At 59.5% G+C, this 25,880-nt stretch overlaps 2 protein-coding genes across 2 annotated transcripts; one reads left to right on the top strand and one right to left on the bottom strand.

The window, feature by feature from the left end:
- The first annotated feature begins 11 nt into the window (after positions 1-11).
- On the top strand, positions 12-14,989 carry ANO8 (anoctamin 8). The gene is made up of 18 exons (XM_024236772.3): positions 12-350; positions 1,113-1,223; positions 1,355-1,487; positions 1,670-1,808; positions 1,883-1,979; positions 3,496-3,612; positions 3,692-3,819; positions 3,918-4,079; positions 4,403-4,555; positions 4,656-4,782; positions 4,893-4,948; positions 5,076-5,150; positions 5,923-6,750; positions 7,015-7,206; positions 7,326-7,457; positions 7,550-7,660; positions 9,494-10,163; positions 10,998-14,989. The coding sequence occupies exons 1-18, from the start codon at positions 245-247 to the stop codon at positions 11,363-11,365; spliced, it is 3,705 nt and encodes a 1,234-aa protein (XP_024092540.2). The 5' UTR covers positions 12-244; the 3' UTR covers positions 11,366-14,989.
- On the bottom strand, positions 11,563-24,976 carry DDA1 (DET1 and DDB1 associated 1). The gene is given in 5 exon segments (NM_001131649.1): positions 11,563-15,361; positions 18,908-18,969; positions 20,148-20,199; positions 20,434-20,514; positions 24,914-24,976. Coding segments are annotated over 5 exon segments (309 nt in total). The 5' UTR covers positions 24,917-24,976; the 3' UTR covers positions 11,563-15,250.
- Positions 24,977-25,880: the final 904 nt, after the last annotated feature.

Here is a 25,880-nt window from a genome sequence, read left to right as displayed (position 1 = left end):
CAAAGAACTAGGCGGGCGAACTCAGCTGAGAACCCGAGAGTGACGTGCATCGGGCCGGGAAGGAGAATCGAGGTTTGGCTCGGGCGGGGACGAGAAGCAGCGCTCGGGCGAGCCAGGACCGCGGCCGGCGCGGGCGGGCGCGGCCTTTGTCTCCTCCTCCCGCGCGCTCGGCGGCTGCACCGGCCCCATGAGCCCGCGGCCCCCCGTCGCCCGGGCCGTCTGTAGCCCCTGACCTGACCTCGCCATGGCCGAGGCCGCCTCCGGCGCCGGGGGCACGTCCCTGGAGGGCGAGCGTGGCAAGAGGCCCCCGCCGGAGGGCGAGCCTGCAGCCCCGGCGTCCGGAGTTCTGGGTATGTGTGCGGCTGCTGGACCAGACAGGGTTGCAGGTGCCTGGGGAGCCCGCGTCAACTACACGGGGAGGAGGATCAGGGTGAAACGTAACCTGGCGTGGTGTCTGGACGAGGGGCCGCCTCCTCCCGGCACTGCGGCTGCGGCCCGGCGGGCGGGGCTGGGACGGTGCTTCGGGCTGGGGTCCCGGCGCGGAGACGCGGACACGCCCCTCCGAGAGCCCCAGGCTTGGGCTGCGCCCTGCCACCCCCGGGCTGCGGGATCGCGGCGGGCCAGGGATGTGCTTGAGAGAGCCTCTCCGCGAAGAATACAAAATCATACGGTCCTGGGTTCAAATCCCAGCTTGACTGTGTGACCTTGGGCGCGTGACTTAAACGCTCCGGGCCTCAGTTTCTCACCTGTGAAATGGGGGTAAGAACCGCACCTAGTTCCTGGGGCTGCTGCAAGGACGGCGCTGTCATAATGTGGTGAAGCGCTCAGGGCTGCTAGTGAGCGCCCCATCGATTGTGGTTTTGGAGGCGGAGCTGGGCCTCAAGAATGAGTAAGATTTGTAAGGGAGGATCTGGGGGAAGGGCATTTCTGGAGGAAGGCCTGGCTGGTACAAGGACGTGGAGGGAGGAAAATAAGCCAAGCCCAGAGCTCCCGGGGCCTTGAATGCCAGGCGGAGTGGTGAGGAGCCCTGGCGGGGGCCGGAGGAGCCACGATTGGAGGCTGGGTCCGGATCCCAGAGTGGCCTGACCCGGGCCTGCTACGCCGCCCCCTAGATAAGCTTTTCGGGAAGCGGCTCCTGCAGGCGGGTCGCTACCTGGTGTCCCACAAGGCGTGGATGAAGACGGTGCCTACAGAGAACTGCGACGTGCTGATGACCTTCCCAGGTACCCACGCCCGCCCGCCCGCCCAGTGCCCAGATGCGGCTCTCCTGAGCTCGGCTTCCCAGAGCGGGAATATATAGGAGGCCTTGGGCCCCCTCGTGGCAGGAGCCATCGGTCCCTGTGCCCCTTGGCAGACACGACCGATGACCACACGCTGCTATGGCTGCTGAACCACATCCGCGTGGGCATCCCCGAGCTCATCGTGCAAGTCCGCCACCACCGCCACACGCGTGCCTACGCCTTCTTTGTCACCGCCACGTATGAGAGGCGAGTCCCCTGTCCCTGGCCTCTCGCTGAGCCTGCCACCCGGCTCCCCGCTCTACCAAGTGCCAACCATGCTATGCAGCCGCCCTGCGTTTGTCCCAAAGGCTGCCAGGTGCACCATCCTCAGCTCCAGGATGGTGGGCCAGGGCCTCCCTGTGAGCCCACCTCCTCTGCCTTCTTCACAGCCTACTCCGAGGGGCCGACGAGCTGGGTCTGCGCAAGGCGGTGAAGGCCGAATTTGGCGGGGGCACCCGCGGCTTCTCCTGCGAGGAGGACTTTATCTATGAGAATGTGGAGAGCGAGCTACGCTTCTTCACCTCCCAGGTGAGGCCGGCTCTGGGCCCCCACATGCATCCTGTGCCTATGAGTTCCCTGAGCTCACGCCCTCTTCCTCGCAGGAACGCCAGAGCATCATCCGCTTCTGGCTGCAGAATTTGCGTGCCAAGCAGGGAGAGGCACTCCACAACGTGCGCTTCCTGGAGGACCAGCCAATCAGTGAGCAGGGCGGGGCCAACACCAATCACAGGCAGAGAGTTGGGTGGAGCTCTTCAAAGACAGCTTATCGGAGCAGGAGGGCGGGGGCCAGATCCAACCAGTCAGGGGTTGGCAAAGAGTTAGGAAACCAATGAGCTAAAGGGGCGTGGCCTTAGCAAAAGGGTGGAGCTTATCTCGAGTTGGGTGGAGTTCTGAGAGGACAGCTTATCAGGGCAGGAGGGCAGGGCTTATGTCCAACCAGTTAGGGGGTTGGCAAAGAGTTGGGAACCAATGAGCTGAGGGGGCGTGGCTTTGGCCAAAGGGTGGGGCTTATTTCTGGGAGGTGGGTCCAGGAGAGGCCCTTTTCTGGGTTTGGGATAAGGTGGAGGCGGGGACCATGGACAGCACTCCACTTACAGAATGGTGCGGCTCTGGGCGCTGGATTCCCTTCCAGGAAACTAGCAACCCAAGTTCACCTTCCTACAGCAAGTTTTTACCATTCCTCAGACGTTCGGGTCCACAAACTGAGCTTTATTTAAAGCAGGGGAACAGGCGCAGTGGCTCCTAGTACTTTGGGAGGTCGAGGCGGTAGCATCACTTGAGCCCAGGAGTTCGAGGTTGCAGTGAGCCATGGTAGCGTCACTGCACTCTGTCCAGCCTGGGTGACAGAGTGAGACCCTGTCTCAAAATAAACAAATAAATAAATAAAGTAAAAAATAAAGCCGGGCGCGGTGGCTGACGCCTGTAATCTCAGCACTTTGGGAGGCTGAAGCGGGCGTATCACGAGGTCAGGAGATCGAGACCATCCTGGCCAACATGGTGAAACCCCCATCTCTACTAAAAATACAAAAATTAGTCAAGTGTGGTGGCGCGCGCCTGTAGTCCCAGCTACTCGGGAGGCTGAGGCAGGAGAATCGCTTGAACCCGGGAGGCAGAAGTTGCAGTGAGCTGAGATCGCACCACTGCACTCCAGCCTGGTGACACAGCTAGACCCCATCTAAAAAAAAAAAAAAAAAAAAAAGCCGGGCGCGGTGGCTCACACCTCTAATCTCAGCACTTTGAGAGGCCGAGGCAGGTGGATCACTTGAGGTCAGGAGTTCAAGACCAGCCTGGCCAACATGGTGAAACCCCGTCTCTACTAAAATACAAAAATTAGCTGGGCGTGGTGGTGGGCGCCTGTAATCCCAGCTACTCCGGAGGCTGAGACACGAGAATCGCTTGAAGGTTGCAGTGAGCGGAGATCATGCCACTGCACTCCAGCCTGGGCGACAGAGTGAGACTGTCTCAAAAAAAAAAACATGGTTCCTCACCAGGACCCCACTCTCCCAGTTACTTTACATTCTCCCCACCTGCCCCTGCACCTACAATTTCTGAAGGAGAATCAGATCTTCTATCCGTCTATAACTTCTCCCCTGGAAAGAGCTCTAGAGGTTTAAGAGCAGGCAAAAAGCTGTGATTTGGGTTTCAGACAAAGAGGGGCTAGCCAGGCTAGGCACAGGTGGAGGGGCGGGGATCACCTGTGCTCCTCCCTCCACAGTCCCCGAGCTGGCAGCACGTGGGATCATCCAGCAGGTGTTCCCTGTCCACGAGCAGCGTATTCTGAACCGCCTCATGAAGTCATGGGTGCAGGCCGTGTGTGAAAACCAGCCTCTAGGTGCTGCCTCGGCTGGGGGGTGGGAGGGAGTCCCAGCAGACAGGCAGGGGGTGACTGAGACCCACTTGTCCCCTGACAGATGACATCTGTGATTACTTTGGTGTGAAAATTGCCATGTACTTCGCCTGGCTGGGCTTCTACACGTCGGCTATGGTATACCCAGCTGTCTTTGGGTCTGTCCTGTACACATTCACAGAGGCTGATCAGGTACTGGGCAGGGACCCTGAAAGGTCTGGGGGATCCAGAGGCGCCCTCCTTTCTGGACTGGCACAAACAATGACTCAACTCTTCTCTGCCACTCACAGACAAGCCGGGATGTTTCCTGCGTGGTCTTTGCCTTCTTCAACGTGATCTGGTCAACGCTGTTCCTAGAGGAATGGAAGCGGAGGGGGGCTGAGCTGGCATACAAGTGGGGGACGCTGGACTCACCTGGGGAAGCCGTGGAGGAGCCACGCCCCCAGTTCAGGGTCAGTTGGGGGCTGGGTCCAGGGTCATGGATACAGGGCAAAGGTAAATGGTGGGGGGCACTGCAGGAGCAAAGGCAGAGAGGTGTGAAACAGGGTTGTTCCATCAAAGAGGATATGCCAAACTGAGGCAGGCTCTGTGTGCTCCTCAGGGGGAGGGGTGGAAGTTGGATTTGAGGGACTGGGAACAGTGCCCTAGGTGGGTGACCTGAGAGGGTCACCTCCGCATGATGGAGGGAAATTGAGTTCTGAGGATAGGGAGGGGTGCAGAAGGCAGAGGTGGCCCCTCTGAGCTCATGCTGGGCCTGGCCCTTGCCCACCATCAGGGTGTGCGACGTATCAGCCCCATCACGCGGGCCGAGGAGTTCTACTACCCACCCTGGAAGCGGCTGCTCTTCCAGCTGCTTGTGAGCCTCCCCCTGTGCCTGGCGTGCCTCGTCTGTGTCTTCTTGCTCATGCTTGGCTGCTTCCAGCTGCAGGTGACCCCCCATACCCCCACCCGCCCTGTCCTTGGTGCCCAGCTCCACCTTGGGCTGAGCCCTGCAGCTGGGATGAGCCCTGAACCCCCTTCTCCCGCAGGAGCTGGTGCTGAGCGTGAAGGGGTTGCCCCGTCTCGCCCGATTCCTACCTAAGGTCATGCTGGCCCTGCTTGTCAGTGTGAGTGCCGAGGGCTACAAGAAGCTAGCCATCTGGCTCAATGACATGGGTACGGCCTGCCAGGGTGTCTCTGGGAGGAAGGTCTCCACTGCCCCTTGGGATCCCTGCCACCCTTGTGGGGACCGCGGCTGCTCCCTCACTCTCCCCCTTGGCCCCTAGAAAATTACCGGCTGGAGAGCGCCTATGAGAAGCACCTCATCATCAAAGTTGTCCTGGTGAGTCACCACCATCCGGCAGGCAGGGGGACAACGGGGAAGCTGTGGGGTCTGTATGGGGCACAAGGAAGGCTCCAAGGAGTGGGGTGGGGGTGCAGGGTGACCACTGCCTGCCTCCTTCCTGCAGTTCCAGTTTGTCAACTCGTACCTGAGCCTCTTCTACATCGGTTTCTACCTCAAGGACATGGAGCGCTTGAAAGAGGTGAGACCCCCGCCCCAGCGGCAGTCCCCCCTGCCCCCATGGCGGCCAGCGAGGGGCCAGACCCGGCACAAGGGGTCCAAGGGCTCTCCAGCCCCTCCCTCCCCTCCTCCATCCTTCTCTCCTGTCTGTCCGTCCGTTGTCCGTCGTCTGTGCGTCCTCTCTCTGCCTGTCGTCCCCCCATCTGTCCGTCCATCTGTCCGTCGGTCCCTTCACAGCTCCTGCTCGTCCTGTCCCTGTCCCAGAGCCTCGAGCGGCAGCTGCGGGCGGTGCTGGTCCCGCTCGCGGCCCTGCGGTTCCGCCTGCTCCTCCTCTCCCTCCGGGGCCTCCTGCTCGCGGCCCGGGCCAAAGTACGGGCAGGTGGCGAGCCCGTGGGGCCTCGCCGGGGTGGGCAGCGTGGCTGTGCTGGGGGCCTGGCGCGCCGAGCTGAGGGCGCATGCGCGGAGGGAATCTGGGGTCGGGGGCAGCCAGCAAGCAGGTGCAGGCGGCGGGGGTGCACGCGGCCCAGTGCACCGACAGAGCCCGCAGTGGGGTGGAGATGCGCTGGGCCTGCCTGTGAGGTGGGCGAGGAGCGCTGCGCGTGCCAGGCTGTAGTTTGTGGCTGAGCGCTGGGGGCCTCGCGTCGAGGCGCGTCCAAAGCAGCGGAGTTAGGAACCGGATTCGGCGTGTGTCTGGGCACGGTGCTCCGGCGGGGCGCCCAGGGAGGGTGAGTTCCCCGATCCCGGCGCCCCGCTTGCCCCCCACGCGCCTCTCTCCTTCCCCTTCCTGCCCCCAGATGCTGGCCACGCTGCTGATCACCCGCCAGTTCCTCCAGAACGTGCGCGAGGTCCTGCAGCCGCACCTGTACCGGCGCCTGGGCCGCGGCGAGCTGGGCCTGCGGGCCGTCTGGGAGCTGGCCCGAGCCCTGCTTGGCCTCCTGAGCCTCCGGCGCCCTGCGCCCCGCCGCCTCGAACCCCAGGCGGATGAGGGCGGGGGCGGGGGCGGCGGCAGCGGGGCCGGGGGCCGCAGGTGCCTCAGCGGGGGCTGCGGGGCGCCGGAGGAGGAGGAGGAGGCGGTGCTGGTGGAGCGGCGGCGGGCGGGGGAAGGCGGGGAGGAGGAGGACGGGCCTCCAGGGGGCAAGGAGGAGGACGAGGACGACGAGGAGGAGGAGGACGAGGAGGAAGAGGAGGACGAGGAGGAGGGCGAGGAAGGGGGCCTCCTGGACTGCGGGCTCCGGCTGAAGAAGGTCAGCTTCGCTGAGCGCGGCGCGGGGCGGCGTCGGCCCGGCCCAAGCCCGGAGGCCCTCCTGGAGGAGGGGAGCCCCACTATGGTGGAGAAGGGGCTGGAGCCGGGAGTGTTCACCCTGGCCGAGGAGGACGACGAGGCGGAGGGGGCTCCCGGCAGCCCCGAACGGGAGCCCCCGGCCATCTTGCTCCGCCGGGCCGGGGGCGAGGGCCGAGACCAGGGGCCCGACGGGGGCCCGGACCCGGAACCCGGCTCCAACAGCGATTCGACCCGTAGGCAGAGACGGCAGAACCGGTCGTCTTGGATTGACCCGCCGGAGGAGGAACACTCGCCCCAACTCACCCAGGCGGAGCTGGAGAGCTGTATGAAGAAGTACGAGGTGAGAAGGGGGCGGGGCCTCGCAGGGGGCGGGACACACCGGCCTAGGGTGAAGGCCGTGGGGGTGGGAGTGGTGATAACCGGGCCATTGGTGTTGGGATGCTGCAGGAGAGGAAGGCCTAGTCAGATAGGGGAAGCCTCTGAACTGGCTGAGGATGGGGCCAGGCCCTGGGTCCATATGGGATAATCTGAGGGAGGCGTGCTCAATGGGAGAAAGATTGTCCGAGGGAAGAGGCTTCTAGGTCTGAGGCCCGCCCACTCGCAGGACACGTTCCAGGACTACCAGGAGATGTTCGTGCAGTTCGGCTACGTCGTGCTCTTCTCGTCCGCCTTCCCCCTGGCGGCGCTGTGCGCCCTGGTCAACAACCTCATTGAGATCCGCAGCGACGCCTTCAAGCTGTGCACCGGGCTGCAGCGGCCCTTCGGCCAGCGCGTGGAAAGCATCGGCCAGTGGCAGGTGGGGGAAAGCCAAGAGCTCCGAGCTGAGGCCCAGAGGGAGCCCAGGTGCAGCTGGGAGGAGCCTGGGGTCTGGGGAGGCCGGCTGGACCCCGCCTGAGCCCTCCTGCCGCCCTGCAGAAGGTGATGGAGGCCATGGGTGTCCTAGCGATTGTGGTCAACTGCTACTTAATCGGCCAGTGCGGGCAGCTGCAGCGCCTCTTCCCCTGGCTGAGCCCGGAGGCAGCCATCGTGTCCGTGGTAGTGCTCGAGGTGGGGCCGGCGACAGGGGCGGGGGCAGCTGGGAGGCGAGAGGGCAGCCCCAGCGTCTGCAGCCTGCAGCCTCCTCTCTGCCACCCCTGCAGCACTTCGCTCTGTTCCTCAAGTACCTCATCCACGTGGCCATCCCCGATATCCCGGGCTGGGTGGCCGAGGAAATGGCCAAGCTGGAGTACCAGCGCCGCGAGGCCTTTAAGGTAGGGGGGCCAGGCTGGGCTCGGTGTTCTCATTGGTGGGGCTGCTGGTGGATCTCTGATCTTGGTGGCCAATTCCTTAGCTTGAGGGCAAATGCAGAGACTGCACAGAGCTGGGTATAATAATTAGTGCTCCCTGGCTGGGTGCAGTGACTCGCTCCTATGATCCCAGCGCTTTGGGAGGCCAAGGTGGGAGGATCGCTTGAGCCCAGGAGTTTGAGGCTGCAGTGAGCTATGATCGCGCCACTGCACTCCAGCCTGGGTGATGGAGCAAGACCCCGTCTCTAAAAAGAGTAATAATAAGCAACAATAACTAGTGCTCACAACGGGTCCAGTCGCTTCTGGAATCCTGGCAGCATCCAGCACCAGGCTGGCCCTTCAGAACCTTCAGCCATCCACCAGCTTGCCCGATTGCATCCTGTTAGGGGGCCAGGGACATAGCGGAGGCTTCCTAGAAGCGCAGCTTCTTCCACATTCCTCAGAAAGCTACAGAATGGGCCAAGGAGCTCCCCAGTGCCTGCACAGGAAACATTCCTCGAGGATGACAATATTCTTTGTCTGCACTGTCCCTGCAGCCTTTAGCTACAGGTGATAAGTGAGCACGTTGAAGTGGGGCTGCTACGACGGAGAAACTGAATTTTTATTTTATTGAACAGAGCCTCGCGTGGCTACCTGGGTATAGGGGTATAGTCTGCTGCAGCCATAGTCCTTTTTTTTTTTTTTGGAGACAGAATCTCTCTCACTCTGTCATCCAGGCTGGAGTGCATGGAGTGCAGTGGCACAATCTCGGCTCACTGCAATCTCCACCTCCCAGGTTTAAGCAATTCTCATGCCTCCCAAATAGCTGGGATTACCACGCCTGGCTAATTTTTCTATGTTTAATAGAGATGGGGTTTCACCATGTTGGCCAGGCTGGTCTCCAATTCCTGATCTCAAGCAATCTGCCCACCTCCCAAAGTGTTGGGATTATAGGTGTGAGCCACCGCACCCAGCCTGCAGCCACAGTTCTGTCTCTTGCCTGTTCTCTGGGAAGCAGGGGATCAGTTGAGGCTCAGGATTGGTTTCCACTTTACCAATTCCTAAGACGCTGTCTGGCACACAGCCGGGGACAGAGTTGATGGCCAGTGAATGTTTGTTTTCCTTTCAATTCCCAGAAAGTACCGGCGTGGGTCCAGGGATTCATTCAGTTACACCCAATAAGCCTTGGAATCTCTCTCCAGTTCCCCAGAGAACCTCAGTGTGGGCCCAGAGATGAAATTGGCGCCCAATACGCTTTTTTTTTTTTTTTTCTCTTTTTTGAGACAGTCTCACTTTGTCCCCAGGCTGGAGTGCAATGGCACAATCTCAGCTCACTGCAACCTCCGTCTCCTGGGTTCAAGCGATTCTCCTGCCTCAGCCTTCCAAGTAGCTGGAATTACAGGCGTGTGCCACCATGCTCAGCTAATTTTTATATTTTTGGTAGAGACGGGGTTTTGCCATGTTGTCCAGGCTGGTCTCGAACTCCTGGCCTCAAGTGATCTGCCCACCTCAGCCTCCCAAAGTGCTGGGATTACAGGCGCAAGCCACTGCGCCCAGCCCCAGTAAGCATTTAAGCCTCCCTCATTTCCACAGAGAGGCTGATCATGTACCTGGCAATGCAGTTGGCACCCAGTAAGTGATTGGCTCTCTCCCACTTCTGCAGGGAGCCCCCATTGTGGGTGCAGGGATACAGTTGGAGCCTAGTAAGCATTTAAGTCTCCCCCACTTTTGCAGAGAGCCCTGGCATGCACCAGCCTCAGCTGGCACCCACTAACACCCTTTCTTCTTAGTCCTGTAACGGCTTGGCTCTACCTGCAGAGACACGAGCGCCAGGCCCAGCATCGCTACCAGCAGCAGCAGCGCAGGCGGCGGGAGGAGGAGGAGCGACAGCGCCATGCGGAGCACCATGCCCGGCGGGAGCATGATTCTGGTGGCCGGGAGGAGGCGAGGGCCGAGGGCTCTGGGCTGGACCCTGCCACCTCCTCCGAGAAGGCCTCTGCCAAGGCCAAGGGCAGCACTGCGGGTGGCCATGGGCCTGAACGGCCCAAGCGCCCAGGGTCCCTGCTGGCACCCAACAACGTCATGAAGTTGAAGCAGATCATCCCACTGCAGGGCAAATTCCTCTCGTCGGGGGCAACATCCTCACTGGCTGCTGCAGGGGCTGGAGCCACCACCCGGCCTCCCCCTGCCCAGTCACCCACGGGCAGCGACACCCGCCTGCCTGCCTTCCTCAGCTTCAAGTTCCTCAAGTCACCAGAGACCCGGCGGGACTCTGAGCGCAGCCACTCACCGCCCAAAGCCTTCCACGCTGGCAAGCTCTTCCCCTTTGGTGGCACCCGGGCTGAGCCTGGGTCCAACGGGGCGGGCGGGCAGGCCCGGCCAGACGGGACCCCCAGCAGTGGCAGCAGCCGTGTTCAGAGGAGTGGGCCGGTGGACGAGGCCCTGGCTGAGGAGCTGGAAGCCCCCCGGCCCGAAGAGGAAGGCTCAGGTCACAAGCTTTAACTCGGGGGTGGGGACGCCGGGCCGGCTTTGGGGATAGGGTAGGGTGGCCAGGCCTTGGGAGAGGGGCTGAAGGGGACAGGGGAAGCCCGGTCTTGGGTCCTGGTGGGGACCTGGGTCAGTGGTACATGGAGCCTCTCAGTTAAAGCCTGCTTAGTATCTCCAGGGCCTTTGTTAGCCTGGAGCCCCGTGCCTGACCCTCCCCAGGGAGGGATGCCAAAGCCCCTTGTTCCAGGACTGCACCCAGGGACCCCCTACCATGCTCCGGTGCCAGGAGAGATGAGGGAGGCCTGTTTCCCAACCAGCCCACCCTTCTCCTGCTCCAGCTCACTCTTGGGGGGGACTTGACCCCCCAGGCCTCTATGCAAATCCACACCCTACAGCCCAGCTGTTCAGGAAGGCCTTCCTCCAGGTGCGGCTGGGGCTGCCCACCCAGGGAGCTCCCACATGTGCTGAGCAGAGGTGCAGGCCTCACCCCTACCCTCCCACCCCCACCACCTCCCCTACCCCAATCCCAGCCTGGGCTCCAGCAACCCCGTCCCCAGGGAGCCCAACAGGTGGCAGCTGCAGCACAAGGGCCATAGGTCAGAAGCCAGAGGGACTTCCTCAAACTGTCCTCCCCCTGTGACCGGCAGGGGCCGTGCCCAGAGGCAGGGTATGCACCGGAAGCCGCCCAGGGAGCCGCCCCACCTCAGTCTCTGATCAGAAGCAATAAGGCCTTTATGTGCCTGGATGCCCGGGAGGGAGTGCGGGCAGGGTCGCCAGCCCGGCGGGGTCCGGCGGGGGCGGCATCCCCCCGGAACGGCCCCTCTCGCCTCCGCAGGGACAGCGCTGGCCCCCGTGGGCGCCCCTGCCCTCCGCACCCGCCGCAGCCGGAGCCCCGCGCCGCCGCCGCCAATGCCGCTGCCCCGGCCCCCGACACCGCCCGCCGGCTGCTGGCAGTGGGACGGGCCCTGGGGCTGCGGGGGCGAGGGTGCCGCCCCCCGCCAGGCCCTGGCCGCTGCCGAGTGCCCACCCTGTGCCATGGCCGGGCCCCCACCCGCCCCCCAGCCCCTGCCGGGGGACGCCAGCTTTTACAGCCTCCCGCCCCCACTGCTGCCGCCCACCTCGGATCCCCTCGAGACCCCAGCGCCCTCCCCTAGCCCCAGCCCCAGCCCCCAGGCCGTGTGCTGGCCCAGCGGCTGGCATTAGCTCTACCCACCCTGCCTTCTCTTCTCATATGCAATATCAGTCATTCACAGGGGCGGCCAGTCCCCAAAATGCAAGATGCGCTTCAGCCCCCGACGGCCCCCAGTATTGGCCGGCGCCCCCCATCTGCCGTTTTCCTTTCCAAACGAAAGGAAACCCACAAAACCAACAGAAAACACACACACACACACACACGCAGAATAGGCGATTATTTATTTGTTTTTAATTTATTTTGTCATATTTTTGTAAAACGGCAGAAATGCAATAAAAACTATATTTCAACAGTGCCCGAGATCAGAGCAGTGGAAAAGGGAGTGGGGGTGGGGGAGTCTGGGTGGCTGGGGCCTGGGTTGGGAACCCCCCTCCCCCCATCCTGGTACAGGCTGGCTTGACCCGTGGAGGCCTCCTCCCAAAAACTGGGTCTCGGCCACAGATGGAAAACTCCAGGCTGCGCTGCCTCTGAGACGGCCCAGATTTGGAGGCCAACTTCAGCCCTGGCTTCAGCCACTAGACAAAGGAAGGAATCTCTAAGTGCTGAAAAGAGGCGACAATGTGTGCACAGGCCCCAGTCCTGAGTAAGACTCCTTCTCAAAGAGGACAGCGCGGTGGTTTGCAAGACGTGGCCCCTTCTGGCACACCCGCCTCCTGGAACATCGTCTGGGGAGCCAGAGACAGTGGGAAGAGCTTGTGGCATGAACATCAGAAGGCACCTGGCACCTGAGCCTCCTGCAGTCCCCGACTTGTGATACTGAGAGAATGGCACATTTGGGTGTCCCCAGGACACGGGGTGGCATTGGGACACAGCAGGGATGTCTCACTGTGGAATGGACATCAGACCCAAGTCACTGGGACTCTGTCGTATGACTCAGGAACAGGAACGTGGCTTCTCAGACCCTCACGTTTTTCAGGAAGAAGAGGACAAATGTGTCCACATCCAAAGGCTTAATTAAGGCTCAGAGACCAACATAGCCATGCTGCAGGGCTGGGCCAGAGGGCCTGGCTGGGGCCAGTGTGAGCAAGGGGCCCTTCGGGAGGCTGTGGTGAAGTCAGAGTTCACTGGAGGCAGGAGAATGGCCTGAGCAAAGGTGGAGAAGGTGGAAGGCAGTTTGGGGGAACAGTGGGGTAAGGGGGACCCCAAAGGCAGGAGGGGTAGGCAGAGGCCGGCTCAGGGGCCCAGCGTCCTCCCACAGGCAGTGGGAGCCACACAGGGTATGTTGCCAGGTGGGGCATGTCCCGACAGACCCAGAGGTTCTAGGGGGAGGCCACAGGGAGGCAAGCTGGGGCACAGCCCTCAGACCCCATCGGAGGGAGCTGAGGCAGGGGAGGGGAAGGAGGTGCCCGCCCAGCAGCCCTGCAGAGCCACGGGCAGACAGCACAGGCAGGAGACAGCCCCCAGCCACTCAAAGCAGAAACCGGGGACCGGAAAGGTCTAGACGGGCTAAGGGGAAAGGCGGGAGTGCCCCCTGCTCCCACTCTGGCCCCTGGCCTTGGAAGCTGAAGTCCCACCATCTCAGTCAGTCACAGATGGGACACCGCAGGCCTGCCCAGGTCACACCAACCCTGGGGACTGGGACTCCCCAGATGGCCTGGGAGCCTCCAGGGCATTCAGCCGGACCCGGCACCACCGACTGCAGTCAAGTGTGCATTTCCTGACCACCGGCCCTGTGACCACATGGACCCTACAGCACCATCACTATGGTATAGACACTGCTGGGAGCTGGGAGGCACAGCTGGGTGGCTGTGCTGTGCCTGGGCCTCGTCAGCCACTCCTTGTGTAGGACGGGAGCCCACCCTGGCACTGTCCGTCCTTGGGAGAGACGGGCCACCTAGGCCCGAAGGTCTGACACAGGCAGGGCCCTCCACAGTGGAATCTGGGGCAGGCGGACCCTCCATGGCCCGGAGTCTCTGCTAGCTCTGTGGCCCAATCCGACACCATCCCAACGCCCTCAGACTCAGCTCTCAAAATGGAGACCTCTGCCAGGCACGGTGGCTCACGTCTGTAACCCCAGCACTTTGGGAGGCTGAGGAAGGCGGATGACTTGAGCCCAGGAGTTTGAGACCAGCCTGGGCAACATGGCAAAACCCTGTCTCTACGAAAAATTTTAAAAATATTAGCCAGGCAGCCGGGCACAGTCACAGCACTTTGGGAGGCCGAGGCAGGTGAAGCACCTGAGGTCAGGAGTTCGAGACCAGCCTGGCCAACATGACAAAACGCCATCTCCACTAAAAATAGAAAAATTAGCTGGGTGTAGGGGTGCACACGTGTAATCCCAGCTACTCAGGAGGCTGAGGTAGGAGAATCGCTTGAACCTGGGAGGCGGAGGTTGTAGTGAGCTGAGATCTTGCCACTGCACTCCAGCCTGGGAGACACAGCGAGACTCCATCTCGAAAAAAATAATAATAATTAGCCAGGCATGATGGTGCGTGCCTGTGGTCCCAGCGATTTGGAAGGCTGAGGTGGGAGGAATGCTTGAGGTCGAGGTTGCAGTGGGCTGTGATTACACCACTGCACTCCAGCCTGGGTAACAGTGCAAGACCTCAACTCAAAAAAACAAACAAAACAAAACAAACAAAAGAAAACTGAGACCCCCACCACCGCCAGTGGGGACGGTAAGGGGAGAAGCGGTGTTCCCTCAGCCCCAGGCTTAGTGGTCAGGGCCACAAACCTTCTGCCCAGAGCCCGAACACCCCCTACATACCCAAGCTCAGCCCCAAACCCAGCCCAGCTGGCGGAGGAGGGGTCCCCATGAGTGGCCATGGCACATGCCAAAGGCCAGGTGCCAACCTTCTGTACAGCTCCTCTATGACCCAGCAAGGGTGAGGCCACCACCTAGGACAGCAAGACCGGCCAGATGCCGTCTGTACTGTTACCATGCCTCAGGGGAGCGGCAGAGGCAGGAGACCCCAGGCCCCCAGGTGAGGCCGGCCATCTCTGCGGTGGCTGACAGGTGCGCTGCCCTGCTTGGTGGTATCCCAGGCAGGGGGCTGATCCCGCTCCATCCTTGGCACCATGGACCCGTCTCTCAGGAATGACCTGTCCTTGGGGTCACCTTGACAGGAGAGGTAGAGGGGATGGTCCAGGCAGGTCTTGGCCTTGAACATGGTGGCCTCAGCAAGCCCATGAGAGAATCCAGCAGGTCCTGGGGCCCCTGGCGTGGGGGGCCCTTCTCACTCCTCTTGGTGACAACAGGGATGACTCCCAGGGGCTCCGTCCTCTGCAGCCAAGGTGTGTGGAGCAAAGACGCGAGGTCAAGTAGGAAAGACCCTTTTATTGGGGTGGACACGGAGCACGCACTAGTCCATGATAAAAATAAAATGACTCAAGAGAAAGATCCCAAGGGCCGACTTCTCCCCAACGTGCGCGCACGCTGAGTGAGGTCTGGGCATGGGAGAGTTCCGGGCGAAGCGTGGGACAAGACCGAGTCTCAATGGCCTGGACCGGTGTTGGGGGGGAGAAGGCCACTCAGCTGTCCTGGTGGGTCAGGCCGCCCCGGGCCCGCCCCTGTCGCCCCGCCACAGTAAAGCCCCCGCTAGAGACCCTCACAGACACGCTCTGGTTCTCTGGAGAACTGGGGGCAGGAATCGGGGAACTGGCCCGATGGAAGGCAGGGGTCGGGGGGACAATGTTGTTTTTTCTAAAAAGCATCTACCAACATCACACTACTGGGTCTGATGTCCCCTTTAACCAACGCTTGATACAGGTTACAGCATAAATAAAAACTCAAGGAAAATAAATACATCGGCTCCTATGAGGTTGGAAGTGGTGTGGACGCAGGGTGTGGATGGGCCGGCAGGGAGGCGGGCGGGCGGGGTGCTTACACATGGCGGGCAGGCAGGTGGGCGACCGAGGAGCAGACCTGGCAGGAGGCGCCTGTGGAGTTGAGAGTCTTAAGTGTCCTCGTGCATGTCTGGGCTGTCGGTCCGCGCCACCTTGCGGGGAGGTGCGGAGCTCTCGCCTTCCAGCTCCACTTGCTCCTGGTCTCTCTTCTTGGCAGCGTTCTGGGGCACAGGGAAAAGAGAGGGGCTGTGAGTCTTTTTTTTTTTGGACAGCCTCAACCTTCCGGGCTCAAGCAATCCTCCCAGCTCAGCCTCTGGAGTAGCTAGGACTACAGGCACATACCACCACACTTAATATTTTCACTTTTGGTAGACATGGGGGTTTCACTATGTTGCCCAGCTGGAGGCTGTGAGTCTTCACGTGGGTGAAGCTCCCAGAGTCATAATGCCAGCCCAGGCCCCTGCAGCAGCATCACATTGGTAGGCCTGGAGTACAGTGGGGGGCCCCGGGGTCCCTGGCTAGGCAGCCCCTCCTACCACCAGGACCTGCCCCGCTAAGCCCTGCCCAGAGCACTTCCTGGACCCATGGCTGGTGATAGACAGGTGTTTCCTGGCACCCGGAGGAGCCACCCCCACCACGTGCAATGACCCACACAGGGCTGGTTTCTCAAGCACTCAGAGGAGCAATCCACCCAGCCTGGGAATAAAGGGCCTTTGGAAGCCACTGGGGATGCCGCACATCAACCCAAGAGAGAAGCACACGTCTCCTTCCCCGCTGTGGAAACCAAGGCCTGGGGGGCAGAAGAAGGGGTGGGGGTGGGCCCAGCAGCTTGGATTTTCAGAAGCAGTCACTTTGCCACAGAGTCCCCCGACCTTCCAACTTTGCCCAGGGTAGGTAGCCACCCACTGTTCAATGTTAGGTTAAAAAAAAAAAAACAAACTTGCCGGGCGTGGTGGCTCATCCTGTGATCCCAGCTACTCTGGAGGCTGAGGCAGGAGAATTGCTTGAACCCAAGAGGCGAAGGTTGCAGTGAGCTGAGATCACGCCACTGCACCACTCACTCCAGCCTGGGCAATAGAGAGACTCCGTCTCCAAAAAAAAAAAAAAAAAAAAAGAAGGCCGGGCGCGGTGGCTCACACCTGTAATCTCAGCACTTTGGGAGGCCGAGGTGGGTGGATCACTTGAAGTCAGGAGTTCGAGACTAGCCTGGCCAACATGGAGAAACACCGTCTCTACTAAAAATACGAAACTTAGGCCAGGCATGGTGGCTCACACCTGTAATCCCAGCATTTTGGGAGGCCAAGGCGGGTGGATCACCTGAGGTTGGGAGTTCAAGACAAGTCTGACCAACATGGAGAAACCCCGCCTCTACTAAAAATACAAAATTAATCAGGCATGGTGGCACATGCCTGTAATCCCAGCTACTCGGGAGGCTGAGGCAGGAGAATCGCTTGAACCCAGGAGGCAGAGATTACAGTGAGCCAAGATCACGCCATTGCACACCAGCCTGGGCAACCAGAGCAAACCTCCATCTCAAAAAAATAAATAAATAAAATAAAATAAATTAGCTGGGCATGGTGGCGCATGCCTGTAATCCCAGCTACTCAGGAGTCTGAGGCAGGAGAATTGCTTGAACTTGGGAGAGTGGAGCCTGGGAGGAGGAGGTTGCAGTGAGCCGAGATCATGCCACTGCACTCCAGCCTGGGCAACTCCAGCCTGGGTGACAGAGCAAGATCTCATCTAGGAAAGGAAAAAGAGGGGGAAAAAAAGGGAAAAAGGGGGGAAGGGCAGGGCAAAAGAAAAAGAAAAAGAAGAAAAAATGTCCCGTGTGCAGAGGCAGCCTTTGGGAAGGGAGTTGGGGCACCAGAAGCGGGAGGCAGATGACTCTTCACTGCAACTACATCCTCTTATTTTTATTTTTTACAGACAGAGTCTGGCTCTGTTGCCCAGGCTGGAGTGCAATGGCACGATCATGGTTCACTGCAGTCTCAACCTCCTGAGCTCAAGCGATCCTCCCACCTCAGACTCCTGAATAGCTGGGATTACAGGAACATGCTACAGCCAGCTAATTTGTTGTTTTGTTTTTTTTTTAGTGACCGGGTTTTGCTATGTTGCCTAGGCTGGTCTCAAACTCCTGGCCTCAAGCCATCTGCTCGCCTCAGCCTCTCAGGCAGTTCCAGGTGTGAATCACCACACCCAGCCACACCCTCTCATGTTGCCTAGATTTCTTTTTTTCTTTCTTTTTTTTTTTTTTCTTTTTTTTTTGATATGGAGTCTCGCTCTATCGCCCAGGCTGGAGTGCAGTGGTGCGATCTCGGCTCACTGCAAGTTCCGCCTCCTGGGTTCACACCATTCTCCCGCCTCAGCCTCCCAAGTAGCTGGGACTACAAGCACCCGCCACCACGCCCGGCTAATTTTTTGCATTTTTAGTAGAGACGGGGTTTCACTGTGTGAGCCAGGATGGTCTCGAGCTCCTGACCTCGTGATCCGCCTGACTCGGCCTCCAAAGTGCTGGGCTTACAGGCATGAGCCACCGCGCCCGGTCTAGATTTCTTTTTTTCTTGAGACCGCCCAGGCTGCAGTGCAGTGGCATGATCTCGGCTCACTGCAATCTCTGCCTCCCAGGTTCAAGCAATTCTTCTGCCTCGGCCTCCGGAGTAGCTGGGATTACAGGCACGCGCCACCACGCCCAGCTAATTTTTGTATTATTTTAGAGATGGGGTTTCACCATGCTGGCCAGGCTGGTCTCAAATTTCTGACCTCGTGATCCACCTGCCTAGGCCTCCCAAAGCGCTGGGATTACACACGTGAGCCACCACGCCTGGCCTAGATTTTTAATCATGTGTACACATTTCACCATTCAGAAAAGATTTTTTGTTTTTTTTAGACGGAGTCTCACTCTGTTGCCCAGGCTGGAATGCAGTGGCCCTATCTCAGCTCACTGCAAGCTCTGCCTCCCGGGTTCACGCCATTCTCCTGCCTCAGCCTCCCGAGAAGCTGGGACTACAGGCGCCCACCAGCATGCCTGGCTAATTTTTTTTTTTGTATTTTTCAGTAGAGACAGGGTTTTACTGTGTTAGCCAGGATGGTCTCGATCTCCTGACCTCATGATCTGCCCACCTTGGCCTCCCAAAGTGCTGGGATTACAGCCGTGAGCCACCTCACCCAGCCTTTTTTTATTTTTTTGAGACAGTCTTGCTCTGTCACAAGGCTGGAGTGCAGTGGTGCGATCTCGGCTCACTGCAATCTCCGCCTCCCTGGTTCAAGCGATTGTCCTGCCTCAGCCTCCCGAGTAGCTGGGATTACAGTCACACGCCACCACGCCCAGCTAATTTTTGTATTTTTAGTAGAGACGGGATTTCCCCATGTTGGCCAGGATGGTCTCAATCTCCTGACCTCGTGATCCGCTTGCCTCGGCCTCCCAAAGTGCTGGGATTACAGGCATGAGTCACCACGCTCGGCCTTAGAAAATATTCTATCTAGTTCATACCAATACAGTCTACCCAATGCCAGGGCCATGGAAAGCTGGGCCTGGCGGCTGCTTGGGCCTGGCCTCCAGCCTCCTGAGCACTGGTGTCCTGTGGCCTCTGCACAGCAGTTCCCTCCACTGGAATGCTCTTTGCTCTCCTGGATCGCCCAGGGCACTCCTACCCAGCCCTCAAGGCCCTGCTCCAATCATTAGAGTCCTTCCTGTGCTCAGAAGCCCCTGCCAGGTGCCCCGTCTCTGTCCACCCACAATCCCCGCACCTGAGCCCTGTGGGCCTCACCTTTTTGTCCCATTGCTGATGCAGGTAGCGCAGGAGGATGTTTGTCTTTTCTGTCACGATGACTAAGGAGGAAAGATAGAGAAAGTCGCAGATGCCTCCCCTCCCCAGGCTCCTCCCCTGACACTGCCCTGGGAGGTCTTTTTGGGGCTGGAACTCAGTACCCCCAACTCCAGAGATCTCTAAAAGTCCCATGTTTTTGCTTCTGAGCACACTCGCAGCCACTCCCAGAGGCCTGAGCCAGCTGCTTTCAGGGTCCCGGCTCCCTGCAAGGGAATCCACCCTTGGGTGGGGGACCAAGCCCCACCACTGAGACTCTCATGCCTATGTTTCTCCCAGGCTGACTAGGAGCACATACCGCATATCTGCGCCCAGTGACCACACAGTCCCACCCCACAGGCTCCAGATGGATAAATGCTTTAAGAGCAGGGTCTCACTCTGTCACCCAGGCTGGAATAATCATAGCTCACTGCAGCCTGGAGCTCCTGGGCTCAACTGATTTTCCCACCTGGGACTATAGACGCATGCCACCACGCCCGGCTAATATATATATATGTTTTTTGGTGAAACGGGGTCTCACTATGTTGCTCAAGCTGGTCTCGAACTCCTGGCCTCAAGCAATCCTCCTGCCTCAGCCTCCCAAAGTGCTGGGATTACAGGCGGGAGCTACCCAACCTGTGTGGAGTCTTTTTGAATAGTTAAACTAAGACAGCAGGACCAAGTCCTCCTGTGCTGTGGGCCCCTTCGCCTGGACCCCCTTCCCGTCACTGCCACCCAGGCTTGGCTGGATCCCCAGCCCAGGCCCCTGTAGCCCTCTGCTGCCTCTCTGCCCGATAGTACTTGTCTTAGAACCAGAGTTCTCGCTTGACCTCATCTGACAGGGAGGGGAAGGGGCCAGTGAGTGGCAGATGAGGGACAACTTGGGGGCCCCTTTGGGCTGGCTGTGAATCCCAGTGTGTCCCAATCAAGAGATACCTGGGGAAAGCTGTTTCTGGCTGTCCCCAGGGGCTGGGAGTGGACAGGCATCCACGTGTGCATCCCCAGGCTGAAGCCCCCAAGTTTCCCCTCCTGCACCTCCCTGGAGGCCCTTCCCGACTTAACTGGATTCAGGAGCCAGCGTGTGAACCCAAGCCAAGTCTATGGCCTGGGCCGGGGTTGAAGATAACCTCCTCGTGCCACGCTGCAGTCACCAAACCCCGCCCCTCAGCAGCCACAATGGGAAAGACTGACAGCGGCCACTTACTCTGTTCAGACGGGTATTCTCGGGTGGGCAGGTAGACTGAGGGCCGTCGGTTCTGCAGGAGGGTTGACAAGGGGTGGGTTAGGAGAGTGCATGGGCCTGGGGTCTCCTCAGCCCTCCACTCAGCATCCACCCTTCAGTGCAGATTGGAAAACACTCAAGAATGTGGATGGGGCTGGGCTTGAAGATCGGCCTCTGTTCCAGCCAAGACCCCAATCGGGGGACACAAGCTGCCCCCAGGCCCCCTGGAAGCGCTCAATCCCTCCCAGCCCTAGGAACACACACTCACCGAGGCTTTGCACACGGAGTCCGCGTGAAATCGACTAAAATTGCTTTTGTTGTAGACAGGCAGTCCTTTCAAAAAATCTGCCTAGAAGACATGGAAGATGGTACATGAGAAACCAGGCAAGGGCCGGCTCATCCCTGGAGCACCTGCAGGGTGATTGCTGGGTTCCTTCTTCCCACTATTCTTTGTAGTTCAAGTTTTCCAGAACACACCCTTGAGCTGGCTGCTGGATACACTGCCGGGACCAGAAAAAAGTAACCAAGCCAGGCTATGTGCACGTCCCCCACGGGATCCTCATGACAGCCCCCTAACTAGGCAAGAGGTGGGGAAATTGAGGCTGCAAGAGAACAGGCCACTGGTTAAAAGTCATACCGCAGTGGGCTCATGCCTGTAATCCCAGCACTTTGGGAGGCCGAGGCGGGCAGATCATCTGCGGTCAGGAGTTTGAGACCAGCCTGGCCAACATGGTAAAACTTCATCTCTACTAAAAATATAAAAATTAGCCGGGCGTGGTGGTGCACGCCTATGATCCCAGCTACTCGGGAGGCTGAGGCTGGGGAATCGCTTGAACTCGGGAGGCAGAGGTTGCAGTGAGCCGAAATCATGCCCCTGTACTCCAGCCTGGGCAACAGAACCAGATTCTGTCACACACACACACAAAAAAGCCATTTTCAATCCAAGTCTGTGAGTCAGGTCTGGAGTGGGCCAGTGGTGGGACTGTCTGCTGCGAGTCTCCCCACATGGCTTGCCCTGAACGGGGCCCTCCTGAGCTCACTATGTATAATCTCCTGACTCAACGAGGCAGAAGGTAGTGTCTCCCTATCAAAGGCAAGGACACCGAGGCAGAGAGGTCACCCAGTCTCAGTCAGAAAGCCAGGGGGCTGATTTGAACCCACATGTACCCCCCCACAGAAGCCAAGCTCCTTCTCTTCATCACACGCCTGAAAAGCAAGGGCCAGAGCCCCTGCAGGCTACAGAGCTGGAAGGGAGGGCCATCCCCTGATGCCTGAGGCCCAAGAGAGCTGCCCTGGGAGAAGCTGCTGTTCAGACAATTTCCCATCACCCTCTGGGACAGGCAGGAGCAGCAGTGTCCCCAATTCTATGACATCTGGCCCCTCCTCTGCTGGTCCCTCTCGGGAAGCCGGAATGTGGCTGGGTGGGCCTCCCCCTCCCACCCGGGAGGCAGCTGTCATATCTGGATGACCTACTGCCCCAGGACCAGTTCAAAGTCCCTCAAACCTGCCTCCCCCTCCCACCCTAGGATGCCAGCCTCAGCTAAGCACCCGGCTCTGGGGCCAGCTTCATTCATTCAGCAAGGTCTTCCGGGGCCCTAGCAGGCACCAGGGCACTGGACTCAGCCACCATGGACGCACACCTGGCCTTGGGATGGTGTGGGGCAAAGAGGTGCACAGTGCACAGGAAGCGGCTGCAGGACAGGGTGCCTCGAGGGCGCAGTGTGAGGTGTAAGGCAGAGCTCTGGCCCATTTGGGGGATAAGGGAGGGCTGCCCAGACGAAGGGATGCAGGCACTGAGACCTGAAGGGTGAGGAGGTGTCCCTGTCCCCCTTCGCAGCCCTGGCCCAGCTTGCCCCTGCTGGACTCCCATCACACACACCCTCTGCCACACACACCCTCTAGGAATGCCCCTCATGCCTCCATGTGGCGAATACCTGCTAACCTCCCCACGAGCTCCAACCCCCTCCCCGGCCCCTTTGTTCCCCTGACACCTCGGGAGCCTCTCCCAGAGCCTCCCTCACACCCCGGCGAGGTCATCTGTTTACACGTCCACCTCCCTGGCTGGACTGGTACTTCCCCGAGGGCAGAGGACAGGACAGGGCTGACTCAACCCTGGCTGGGCTCGCATGGGGCCCGGTGGCTGAGTGGCGAGAGGTGCATTCTGCTCTCATTCCTGGCTCAGCCCGTCCCTGGTTGTGTGACCTGGGACGAGGGACCTCCCAGCCTCTGGGCCTCCCTGTGAAGAGAGGCATTCCAACAGGGTCACCTCCCAGGGTTACTCTGAGTCATAAGACAACAAGGGGAATGCTTTGCATGGAGCTCCCTCGGGGGCAGCCTTTAGGATCAACATGCCTGCATTGGACAAATGAATGAAGGCAGGGTACGTGCAGCCTTCCTGTCATGCTAAGCTGGAAAACAAGGCCTTGAGACATGGGAGGCAGGGGGTGGGGGAGGCCTCATCCCAGACAAATGCCAGCCACGGCTGGGCCCTCACAGGTGCCTCAGCAGACATGCACTGGACACCTGTGTGCCAGTCCCACTGCAGGTAGCCTGCCAGGGACCCAACAAAGAGATGAGAAAGAGAAGCAGTGCACTAACAGCAGAGAACTGGGGGCCCCCCAAAGTCAGGAATGGCCTCGATCACAGGAGGAAGAGTGTTCTGAGCAGAAAGAGCAGCAGGTGTAAAGGCCCTGGGGTAGCAGGAACCTGGAGTGTGAGGAAGTGAAAACAAGGCCAGGGTGGCTGAAGCTCACAGACAGAGTGGAGAAGAGAGTGGAGATAAGGTCATAGAGGTGGCCAGGGGCCTCAAGGTGAGGAGGGGAGCTGCCAGGGTTCCTGGAGCATTTTATTGGCTGGAAAGTGGTATCATTTGATGCACATCTTTAAAAGCTCCTTCTGGCCGGGCGCAGTGGCTCACACCTGTACTCCCAGCACTTTGGGAGGCTGAAGCAGGTGGATCGCAAGGTCAGGAGTTCAAGACCAGCCTGGCCAATATGGTGAAACCCTGTCTCCACTAAAAATACAAAAATTAGCCGGGCATGGTGGTGGGTGCCTGTAGTCCCAGCTACTTGGGAGGCTGAGGCAGGAGAATGGCTTGAACCCAGGAGGCGGAGGTTGCAGTGAGCTGAGATCATGCCACTGCATTCCAGCCTGGGCGACTCCAGCCAGCCTGAGCAAGACTCCATCTCAAAAAAAAAAAAAAAAGCTCCTTCTCAGGCCCCATGCAGTGCCTCACACCTGTAATACCAGCACTTTGGGAGGCTGAGGCAGGATCACTTGAGCCCAAGAGTTTGAGACCAGCCTGGGCAACATAGGGAATCCCCATCTCTCCAAAAAGTACAAAAATGCGCCAGGTGGGAGGATCTCTTGAGCCTGGGAAGTGGAGATTGCAGTGAGCTGTCATCACACACTGCACTCCAGCCTGGGCGCCAGAGTGAGACCCTGCCTCCAAAAAACAAGTTCCTTCTGGTTCAGGTGAATTATGAACTGCCAAAGGGGTGAGAGCAAGGCTAGGAGACCAGGGAAGAGGCTGGGACAGGTATGCAGGTGGGAAGTGGCAGTACCTGCAACAGGGTGTGAAGCCATGGATGAATTCAGGTGTGTTCGGAAGGCAGAGACAATCTAATCCACTTATGATTGGCCGTAGGGATGAGACTGTACCAAGGTATCAAGGACAACACCCAGGCTTGGGGACCCGCACACTAGGAACCCATCTTCCCATTTCCTTCCTGAAAGGGAGTCTTCCTTTCATCCCCACCACATCCCAAGGACTGTGGATTGTGGCTGGGACTCTGGGTCAGGGGACAAAGGAGACTTGAGGTATCTTGACCAAGCTTCCCATCACCCTTCCCAGCCCTGAAGACGCCAACTAGTGGGGGTTGGGGAGAGGCTTTAGCTCCACTCTGAGAGTGGGTCACCATCCCACTTTTCAGGTGAGGAGACTGAACCCCAGAAAACCACCAGACTCAAATTCCAGGATGACTGAGGAACCCTGAAGGAATTTCAACCTTCCAACAGCCAGGTGGGGACGATCCACACTTCATGATGAGGGGACAGCTAGAAGAGAACGTCACTAGCCTCGAGTCACCCAGCTCATCTGTTGAGCATTCACTATCCTGAGTCCTTTACGACGTCAGTTACCTAAATTGTCACTACCCTAAGAGGTTCAGACTACTGCTACCCTCATTTCACAGGGACAATCCATGCGGATCGGAGATAAAAGTTTTTCATTCTTAGAGGCGGGTAAGGGTTCAGAATGGCGGAGGTGGGGTCATGGCCCGGGGGACCGGGACAGTCGGTGATGTCGCACTTCCTTTGGCGACAAAGCCCTGCATATCGCGGTGCCAAGCCCCCTCCCCCGCCCCGGGGCCCAGGCCGGCCTCCCAAATCCTCCTGAACTGAAGAGATCCAGGCCCGGCGCGCTGAGAACGAGGCCAGACCAGGGGGTCTTACGGGACCCCATCCCCACCCCAGACGATTTCCGGGGGGAGCCGCAACCCGGAAATGAATGAGTTGTCAGGGCCTGGTATCCTGGATGGGGTCAGGGGTCGGAGGAGTGGCAGTGGGATCAGCAGGAAGCTCTCGGTAGGGTCCGGGGGTCGAAGGTCACAGGTGAGTGGGAGGGGCGGGCCGGGCCTGAGGGGACCGGGCAGAACGGAGAGGGGCCTAGGGGGATACTAGAGGTGGGTGGGACCACGGCGCCATTTTGTCGAGCAGAGAGGGAGTACCGGCTTGGAAGCCATCCTCACCATCTTCTGTTTCCTCCGTCGCCGCCTCGGCCGCCGCCTCAGCCTCCACCGCCGCCACCAGAGCCGCCTTCCTAGCCGCCGCCTCACAGTAACTTCCAGCCACGGCACAGCCCACACTGATGGCGCCACCACCTCCCCGTCATTGGTGCGCAGTCTATCCCCGCCCCCACATATGAGAGCTTTACACGCTTCCATTGGCCGCATACAGCTAACTCATGCGCCCATTGGTTGCCACGCCTCCTCCCATTGTGGTCAAGTTCGGTTGACGAAGCAAAGCACCGCCCGGTACTTGGAAGCAATGGAAAGTGAGATCCGGAAGTGGGCGGAGGCCTCGGCCGCGAAATCTCTTGGGAGCTGTAGTTTACAACTCCGCGAGGCTCTCTAGAGCTTTTGTGTGTCTGTGTGTTTTTAAGATGCGCGGCTCGGCCAGGTGCGGTGGCTCACTCCTGTAATCCTAGCACTTTGGGAAGCCGAGGCGGGTAGATCGCCTGAGGTCAGCAGTTCGAGACCAGCCTGGCCAGCATGGTGAAACCCCATCTCTGCGCCTGTAATTCCAGCTACTCTGGAGGCTGAGGCAGGAGAATCGCTTAAAACCAGAAGGCGGAGGTGTCAGTCAGCCGAGATTAAGCCACTACAGTCCGGCCTGGGCAACAAGAGCTAAACTCCCCCTCAAAACAAACAAACAAAAAAGACACAGGGGTCTCGCTGTTTCCCAAGCTGGTCTCGAACTTCTGGCCTCAAGCAATCCTCCAGACTTGGCTTCCCAAAGTTCTGGGAACCATCGTGCCGGCATCTTCTTGTGTTTATTACGTTTAGAAGATAAGAACCATAACACTCCCTATCTCCTCCTCGAGACCGTCTTGCTCAAACACCTCCTGTAACTCCCTAGTATTCAATCCCACCTCCTTGACCCCATTTATGGGCACCTGCGGTCTTCATTGCCCACCTGTGTCCTCACCTCTAACCA

The sequence above is a fragment of the Pongo abelii genome, chromosome 20 (genome assembly GCF_028885655.2).
Source record: "Pongo abelii isolate AG06213 chromosome 20, NHGRI_mPonAbe1-v2.0_pri, whole genome shotgun sequence".
NCBI lineage: Eukaryota > Metazoa > Chordata > Mammalia > Primates > Hominidae > Pongo > Pongo abelii.
This window is presented reverse-complemented; position numbering and strand designations above follow the sequence as displayed.

Excerpts from the sequence above, each read along its gene's own strand:
- ANO8 (XM_024236772.3), top strand. The coding sequence starts at position 245 with ATGGCCGAGGCCGCCTCCGGCGCCGGGGGCACGTCCCTGGAGGGCGAG. Across the intron at positions 1,224-1,354 it reads CGTGCTGATGACCTTCCCAG|ACACGACCGATGACCACACG; the intron begins GTACCCACGCCC and ends GCCCCTTGGCAG. Across the intron at positions 4,080-4,402 it reads AGCCACGCCCCCAGTTCAGG|GGTGTGCGACGTATCAGCCC; the intron begins GTCAGTTGGGGG and ends GCCCACCATCAG.